The sequence below is a fragment of the Corvus kubaryi genome, unplaced genomic scaffold (assembly GCF_017639235.1).
Source record: "Corvus kubaryi isolate FWS band 111438036 unplaced genomic scaffold, C.kubaryi_AGA036_p1.0 37292, whole genome shotgun sequence".
Taxonomy (NCBI): domain Eukaryota; kingdom Metazoa; phylum Chordata; class Aves; order Passeriformes; family Corvidae; genus Corvus; species Corvus kubaryi.
The window spans coordinates 1,046,170-1,055,301 of NW_024581091.1; the positions used below are offsets into that span (position 1 = coordinate 1,046,170).

General features: G+C 43.6%; 1 protein-coding gene across 1 annotated transcript; it reads right to left on the reverse strand.

Annotated features, from left to right (window-relative positions):
- Positions 1-29: 29 nt before the first annotated feature.
- Positions 30-9,064, reverse strand: NAAA (N-acylethanolamine acid amidase). The gene is made up of 11 exons (XM_042026910.1): positions 8,878-9,064; positions 8,563-8,727; positions 6,930-7,056; positions 6,139-6,229; positions 4,290-4,366; positions 3,648-3,820; positions 3,258-3,320; positions 2,641-2,707; positions 2,134-2,162; positions 1,142-1,223; positions 30-392 (listed from the first exon to the last, which is right to left on the reverse strand). Exons 1-10 carry the CDS (start codon positions 9,045-9,047, stop codon positions 1,148-1,150), a joined length of 1,038 nt encoding a protein of 345 aa, XP_041882844.1. The 5' UTR covers positions 9,048-9,064; the 3' UTR covers positions 30-392; positions 1,142-1,147.
- Between the last annotated feature and the right edge of the window lie 68 nt (positions 9,065-9,132).

Sequence of the window (9,132 nt, forward strand, 5' to 3'; positions counted from 1 at the left end):
ACAGAAATAACTCCACAAGCTTTCATAGGTCAAGCTATCAGCTGAATATTTTTATTTCATTATATTCAGACCTACAGGCCATGTAACTTACAAAATGTATTTATTAGTCAGCACAGAAGTACATTGCAGTTGTACAACTCTTACCAAAAATAGTACAAGCCATGTTTACCCATCAACATCTACTAGAGCACCCATTTAACTACAATAAATTTCAAACTCCCATTACAGGTCATTAACAGGATCACCTGCAACACTCCAAGGAGTTAACAAATCACTATTTCCTGAATGGTTCACATCAGTAATGAACCAAAGCCACTGTATTGCTCCCAGGAGTGATTTCAAAAGCATATGTTAGTCTTGCACAGCTTCAGCTTCTCACTCAGTGTGTTGAACTAGAAAAATAGGTAAGAGAGCACAGGTTTGTCCAGGGTTAAGTAACAAACAAATTCTACACAATCTCTAGAAATAATTACTCTTGCTGAAATCAGATCTGACTGAACTACAAATATAATAGCAATTATATTCTTTTAAAAAGCTCTTTAAACTGGAACACAGCTTCTTGTGCTCTTGTCAAGGCCATGCAACCAGTTTGTTGGCACAGAAATTATCATAATATCTCTCTGAAGCTGTCCCATGAGGCACCTTATGAGCTCAAGGACTTGAGCTTATTCTGCACATTCACAGGACAAAGCCCCCAAAGGATGCTGCTCACATTCAGTCACTGGTGAGCAGCCATTACAAACAAAGCTTGATTTTTCTTGGTGCTAAGTGCATCATCCCCTCCTGCTGGGATTCAGTTCCCTCTGGCAGGGCTTCCTGTTATCATCCACCTGGACACAAGCAAGTGCAGTAGAGGGGAGTGGTAAAAATAGCCAAAACATTCCCAGGGGGAACCTCCACCTTTAGGATGCAACATTCACCCCTTCCTCTCTGATCAAAACTCTTCCTAAGATCATCTCCAAGAGTTTCACTAAGAGAGTCAATATTTAACTCCCTCTATAACAACAAGGAAAGGTATTTATCCAAGGGCAATAAACAAGCAGAATCAGGAATTCAGACTGGGTCACTGGAGTGCCACTGCAATACTTTTTTCCCCTCAGTGACTCTGCAGCTGAAATGTGTAAGTACAGATGCCACTTACACCTCTTCATTCCTCAGTTCTCAACCACGTCTGGTACCGATCTGGAAATGCAGCACTCATGACTGTGGTGTATATTGTGTTACTGGCAGGGAAAGAGCAACAGAGTGAGTGACATTCCAAAGGCAGGAAGGGCAATTTAGCTAGCTAGCAAAGCAGCAGAACAAATTTTTGCAGAAACAAATGTTCTGCTTAGGTACAGAAGGATTAGGAAAAGAGACTGATCAACTTAAAGACTGTTGGCACTAATTTCTAGTGTCCTTTTCCCCACTCAGCACAATAGAGGAACTGTATTTCCACATCCTTTTCATCACTGTATTAAACAATCGGCACTGTATCTATGTCACAGCTGAGATGGACCTCTTCCTTTCCCCGTTTGCTCACACTGACAAGGCAGAAGAGAGGTCCTGGCACTGAGGAAGCCATTGCCAAGCTGCAGTGAGAATGACTGATGCAGAGAATATACCCAGCTCCATGTAAAAGTAAACTAAAACAGGATAACCTGCAAAAGTGCAATTTCTGGAACATTACAGAAGATTGGTATACTAAAAGAAATCTCTTGGAAACCCAGTAAATGGTACATAAAAGCTTCATCCCACTTACTTTATTACACATTAATCAGAGCTGTATCAGAACATGCAGAAAAGGTACTGTCAGTGTTAACACCAACCCGAAAATTCCAAAAGTGGGCAAAGCACTCAGTGTGACATCCAGCTGCTCCTCCAAAGGAGTAATTTGTTTCACCACTCCAAAGCAATTTCCCATTATTAGACTGAGCCCCAACAAGTGTAGTTCCCTGACTGAAGTGGCAGACCCAAGAGGAAGGGTGTGGTCCAAGTGAAAATAGAGGGTCATGAACACAACCCAAAACTTTAGCTGGGAAACCACAAGACCCAGACAAATAAGGAAAATCCTCAGAAAGCTTGTGGGTTACTTTCAAGTGGCTTGAGGCACAGCAGGAGGCGCAGATCAACATCTCTCGATCTAATACTTACTTGTTTAAGACTGGCTTCACTGACAACACCTGTACAGAAAGTTTGAAGAGTTGTCATTTGGGTAGATAAAGAGAGAAATGGCTACTTAGAAAGAACAGTAGGATGAAGTTATGAAAGGACTAATACAAAGTCAAGGACTCATTGCTTTTTTTAACATCAGACCATTGTACAGAAGTACTTTCAAAAAAGCCCTCTGAAAGAGATTCCAATTCCCAAAGCTCAGCATGTCTAACGCTATGTGCCTGCGCTTGAAATAAACTGCACAAAGATGATGGGATTCACCTCCTGCACTTTCCACCTGAATTGGTGGACTGTTACAAAATGCCTACATAGGAGCCCAGAAGCATTTTGAACAACTTTCAGTCTTCAACCCCCCTCTAGAGACAGCTGTGCAGTAAACCTTGTTCCCCACAAAAAAAGCACAGCTTTTCAATCCCTGATAAAAGAGCACTTCTGCTTTGTCAAAGAACTTGAAGAGTAAATCACAATGCAGAATTTGAGAACTACCTTAAAGAGTGTATCCAAATTGATGTTGTGCTGTCCAGTAGCATTGAGAGCTTTGATGGCTGCAGTTCTGTGGGAAAGCAACATATTATCAATTAAATACACTTGTCTGTTCCAAAGGCTACAAAGCACCAACACAAACAACTTCTTACTAAAGTGCTTGATGTTGAAATGCTTGCTTCGATCTAAAAGAACCCCAAGTTGTGTGACTGGATCTCATCTCACACTGTTACTACTCCATTGAGTACATGCCAATAAGGAACTTGCCAATCTCTTTTTATGCACTACACAGCCTAAAAATCATGTTTGAGCACCTTTCTAGTGCTATCCAATACTTTGGCACTGTCAACCTGAGTCATTTACCTTCTACTCAATTTTGCTTTCTGAGCAACTCTTTGGCCATGGCCTCATCCTTGCAATTTCTCATTATTTGTGCTAATCACTGCCTCACACCCTCTCCTCTGGCATCTGCGAATATTGCTCTACAGCTCATGTGCTCCCTTCAGAGCAGCATTACAAGAACTGAATGAGCTGCCTGTTCAAGGAGAAAACACCTGCCCATATCTCTAACCTCTTGGAAAGTAAGTATTCTCTCCCCACAGACCTTTAAACCAATTTACCTACGATCATCAGAAGGAGGAGGGGTAGTCCAATGATCATAGTTTGTCTCCACACGAAACCACCTGTAACAAGCATATAAGCAAGCAAAAGGTGAATCAGTATGTAATTCACGAAGTCCAACAATCAGCATCCCTGTATTGCCAAAAGGAAAAATCTCCCTCAAAAGTCAACTCCCTCCACCTGCTGCAGGCCCACGGGCTCCATGTTGGTAGACACAAAAGCCTTTACCATCAACTGTGGAACACAGGAATGGGGTGGGTGACCTTTGATCTCCTGCCATAAGCCATGACCAAGAGGTGCCCCAGATCTCTCAAGGGAGTTGTGCCACTAAGCCAATCGCTCAGAAGGGAACAGGAGAAGCAAAAATGTAGTAGCTTTTTCCTACTTACGCTCCACCTAAGGGATCAAGAGGCCAAAGATCTGCTGGCCCTCTTCTGTTCCTTGTTATGACCATGCCTTCTTTGGGTGAGATGCCTCCCACAATATAGTAAACTTCAGCAATGATGGGAATGCTAGCCAGTCTGAGAACAGCGGACTGAAAGTCCTCTGCTTCACTCAGGGTCTAATGCAGAACAGAGATGATGGCGAGGTTAAGCACAAAAACAAGCACTGGGACATCTCCAAAAGAATAAAGGTCCAGTTTTTCTGAAAATGGTAATTGACTCAAGTGCTACTTGAAGATATTAATATAGCAATATATCAAACAGGATAAAACAACGCCTGGCACAGGTATTCACCATCTTGGAGTACAGCTGTCTTAACAGGTTACGACAAGTCACAGCTAGCTGAATCACTCCCTAGGAAGGAAGTCTTGGCACAGCTTCTCCAGGACCTTTGGCATTGGAGGTCGCCGCCCAAAAGGACCAGAACTGCCTCATTACTAGACAGCACAGGGTCAACATTTACTTTCTCCTGAAAAATGCATTTACTTATCAAGTTGGTAAGGTTTCTGTACAGCTGATTCTCATTTACTAGATGTTTAAGGACAAATGCCACATCTGTGAAATGTAAGAACAACTCAGTGCACTTACATCTCTGACAAGCCAGCTGACAGGGTAATTCCTATTGAGGAAAGCAGCTATAGCATTTTCCCACCATCTACCACCATCTGGGGAGAAAAAAATAAATTACTATACATGTAATTAAATACAGCAAGACAAGGTAGGTGCCTATCAGCACAAAGTATCAACATTTTACGGGAGAAATGCCAACAAGGAGCACAACCTTCAGGTGAAATATAAATAGACAACATAATTCCAACTGACAGCCACAGCAGCTAGATTAACACCCCTGCTTTCCAGAAAGCATTTCAGACCTGTCGTGACAGGAGTGATAATAATCACCTCATTACTCACCTTACTGAAATATTAAAACAGGAATAACTCCACAGAAATAATAAAACAGCTTAAAAAAAGGTAGTGATAGTGTTCGTATTATTGAGAAAAGTAAGAGAAGTGCAAAAACAAGAAAGCCAAGTTTGTTACTATTTATACACTCACGCTTTGCAAACCACAAAAATATCCATCTGCTTGTCACTTGATAGACCTTTACCCTGATTTATTCATCCTGCTTCCCACCATAGTGCACATGCTCCTTTCCCTCAATTGGCAGTTCAATTGGAAAGAACTGAAAACAGCTTTCACTTCAGATAAATCAGCAAGCAGTCAGCAGCAGCCCACGGACAGGACCGCAGCACATGTGAAGCGAACATAGGACATGGAGAGACATAGGACTTGGGTACACACAAGATTTCCTCAATCAGGCCTTTGCACAGATACGATAAACACTTAACACTTGCCTTTAAGCAGAACCAAAAGCAGTTTGCCCCTGTAACTATCAGCCCTGGACATTTCAGTTTTGAAAATATTAACTGACTACTCTGGAATCAGAAGCAGTGTGCATGCAAACCATGGAAAGAATTCAGTGAATCCAACAAGGCAGCATTAACCAAGCACACAGGAAGCAAGAGGTGCAAGCGCTCCATAGCGGAACCCCTACTCACAGATAATGCACGGGTGGAACACATTCAGTGAATATTGTTTGCATAGCTAAGGAGTTCTAGAACAGATTGTTCAAGCTCAAAAAGAAAAGAGCTTGTCACCATCGCAAGGGAAAAATAAACGTTTTAGATGTTGGCTCTGAGAATATATTATTGCCAGTTCTAACAGTCACCTAATAAAGAACAACAAAGTATCAGCTTCTTAAAAGGAATGAAAGGGGAAAGAAGCAGAAGAGAACTTCCCAATCTTTGAGCTGGACATAACCGTCATTATTTGTGAAACTGAAGCCCTGATGAAAAAGGCAGCGACCTTTCTCTGCCTTCCCCTCTGCTACAAGTTTTAGTTCTCAGGAGTGACATCTCTCAGCTTCACTCCACTATTGATCTCGCTCAACTGCCTTTGCAGTGTCTCCAGGCATTCCCCTCAAGCCCTTCTGCCGTTCCCCTAGATCTGTCTTATGCTTCTCTTGACCTCCTCTCTTTCCAACTGCCTTATGAGCCCAGACAACAATGGAATACAGCAGAACCAGGAAAGGAGCCTTTTCTTTGCTGTCCGAACTGCATCTTGTTATCTCAGGCCCCACCCTGCCACTTCCTATGGTGTCTCTTGACCAGACCACATCTTTTACAGCTTTCCCAAGGCTTTCCTCATCATTTGACTCTTTCAGCTCAGGTGACACTGCTGACCAATACCTACTCCCACACAGCAGCCAAAATCAGGCATGTGTGCTTTCACTCCCTGAGGGGAAGGCAAAGCATTCCACTTCAGATCCTTCCTGGCAACCTTAACCTCATTGCTCCCTCTAAGAGAAAAAGAGCAGGGCAGGCAACAATCAACAAAACCAACACACAACATCTACTGTGGAAGATACTTCCTTTACCTCGTTCATCTCCGGAGACTGTGAACTTGTGTGGACTTTGCCCAGTCCATAAGCCTACATAACCAAGAAATGTGGTGCCTTGGTATGCTACCTGAAACCAGGAAAGAGAGCAGTTCAGCATTCCAGAACAGAACACTGCTGGAACCTGCAACCCATACATCTTTCTATAGCTTTCATACCTACATTACTGTAAAACGCCGTGCTTTCAGTTACAGTAAAATATGCCAAGTAAATTATAAAGGGACTCTAAGGCCTCAAATTCACTGCATTTCATTTGTTTGTGATCACTAACTGCTACAAAACTATTGCTCAAGTTAAACTGCCAAGCAACAAACAGCAACTTTTCCATTTACAAAATGGATTAATGAACATTAAAAAAACAAAACAAAACAAAACCAACAGACTAACCAAGCTGCACTAGCAACTACTTAAGTTCTGGAAATCTGCATCTAAAAACAAACTTATTGGTGACAAAAATTCCCAAGGTCTAAAAAAAAAAAAAGCCTTAGAATTAGTACATTTCCTTTTTTCAACATCTCTTAGAAATAATGATCTTCATTACTAGATTAAGCTGTTCTACTTTTTCCAGTCCATCACCATAAACTGGATGTCCAGAAAGCCAAGAAAAGCAGCATTCATCTCACACTCCAGGAACATAACTGTGTTGCTCTAATAACCCAGTATAGTTGGGATGGCAAACTCATTCCTACATTAAATCTCCCACCTAAGCAGCTATAGAGCTGTCCCATTCTTCATGGAACATCACCCACCACACCAACCCTGGATCATACCTGCCCACCCTTTATAAACCGCACATCAAGTGTGATCTTGCTCAATATATCAACAAAAGCATAATCCAGGTTCCGGCCGTGGTAAATGTTTCCTTTGTCATCCTGAGCGACAATGCTTGTACAGAACCTGCAAACAGAACAGGGCAAGGAATGGCTGAAGGCACAGCTATAACACTGCTTGCAATACTCTAGCTGAAGGAGCTCGACATTTCAGGAGTAATTGAGCTGATACTCTGCTAAGTGTTTTATTAATGCAACCACACAAAGAGGAGTCCAACACCACACCACAGTCCAGCAATTACAGGGCAGGCAGAAAGCAGCACTTCCGCTCCGGAAAAGTGTCGTTATTTCATTTCACTTTTCTAAGTCATAATGAAAAGCTGACATCTGAAAGCATCCATAAAGTGTCATGCTTCCTGCATTTAATTTTGATAATTTCACTTCCATTTGGAATCTTTATAATTTTAATCCCAAGCAGAAAAAATCAAGTTAAGTTCCATCAACAAAACTGAAAAGCATTGGTTGTTCAAGTATCAACCAATTCAATAACAGACTATTCTCTAGAACAGAAAGTGTGCTAAAACTCCTCATGTAACAAGCTCAGTTTCATTAAAACAGGCTTTTTTTGGTGGAGTATATTGTATTAGCAAGAAATTAACTTATTTTCTCTGCAGTTAGGAGTTGGTCATTTTGGTGAGGCATAACCCTGCCTCTCAAAAATATAGAGGTAAAAAATTCTTCACACAAGTAAAATATTCCCAGTTGATAGGGGTTTCTAGTATCCCAGACAAGAAATAGAATTTCAGGGACCTTGCTAGGACTAAGTGTGGTAAGTACCCTCTGTGAAAATAGTAAAACAGCCAGCATTTAAATGGACCATAGCCAATATTAGTCCTTACTTAAAAAATGATCCTAAAAAAAGGGACTGAATACCATACGTTAAGACAAAAAAACCCCAAATGCAAACAAGGGGCCACATGCCTTGATATTTGCTCAAATGTATATGGAGAAATATTTTAGGACTCCCGGAGGCAACACCAAGTGTTGATTACTCTCCCGCACCACGTTTCTAGGGCAAAGAGAGACAATGAAACGGAGCACCTTTTTTCACTGAGACTTTGTTTGCTGCCATAAAGTATACTACAGTCATTTTCCATTGTTCAAATCAGGAAGCGATATTATGCAGCTGTTATGAACCTTCATCTAGAAAATTGTTTAGCAGTAACTTTATCTCAGACAAACGAGAGAGCAACTAGTTCCTCTAGCCTACTTTACGGCAATTTTTAAGTGACAGAGAACATTACATCATTTTCAAATATAAATGATCTCAACTACTTTTGGATAGACATACCGTACCAACAAAAATTAACTTTGGATTTTAATACATTTATATAGATATAAGTACATACACAAAACCATGGCAGATCGATACCACTTGTACTCCACAACAGAAAACAATTGTTTCTCGTTCCATTCAGCATCCAAACTGCCAAAAGAGAATGAAACCTTCCGGCTGAACAGATGAAATGGTCCCGGAACGGACCGTGCAAGTCACCCGCCACGTGCCTTCCCCCCCGCTGAACTAAAGCTCTACAGCCTCCTGTACGAGACCGTGTGAGTACCCGACACTTACGCAGTGGATTCGTAGGCGAAGTTCAGCAGGATTCCATCTCCGAGACTTACTCCCAGTGCTTTGCACATCCCCGCGATCTCCCCCGCGAAGGGCTGCGGCATGAACAGCTCCAGTTCGGTTGCTATGGGCTGGATGACTTGGTGCACCCATTTCGGTACGCTCTCGCTGCAAGACACAGCCGGGCCGTTAGCCGAGAGCGGGCCGGCGGCTCACACCCGGCACCCCTGCGCTGCTCCGTCAGCCCCTCCCGGCGCTGCCCCGCTCGTCCCCCATCCCCGCGGCCACCCCCGCGCCGGGCTGCCCGGCCGCACGCACTCGATGACCCGCCGGACGGCGGCGCGCAGGAAAACGGGGTCGAAGTGCCGCAGCACGGGCAGCCAGCGCCGCTCGGGCGGGCTGTCCAGGCTCACGTTGTAGCGCAGCGGGGCCGCCGCCCCCGCCGCCCCGCACAGCAGCGCCAGCAGCGCCCACGGCCCGCAGCCCATGGCGCAGGATGGAGCGGCCGCGGCGCCCCGGGGCCAGCCCGCCCTTCCCCGCGCCGCAGGGCCCGCCCCGGCCCCGCCCGCCCCG

Excerpts from the sequence above, each read along its gene's own strand:
- NAAA (XM_042026910.1), bottom strand. The coding sequence starts at position 9,047 with ATGGGCTGCGGGCCGTGGGCGCTGCTGGCGCTGCTGTGCGGGGCGGCG. Across the intron at positions 7,057-8,562 it reads TTCGCCTACGAATCCACTGC|GTTCTGTACAAGCATTGTCG; the intron begins GTAAGTGTCGGG and ends TTCTGTTTGCAG. Across the intron at positions 4,367-6,138 it reads AGTCTCCGGAGATGAACGAG|ATGGTGGTAGATGGTGGGAA; the intron begins GTAAAGGAAGTA and ends TTTTCTCCCCAG.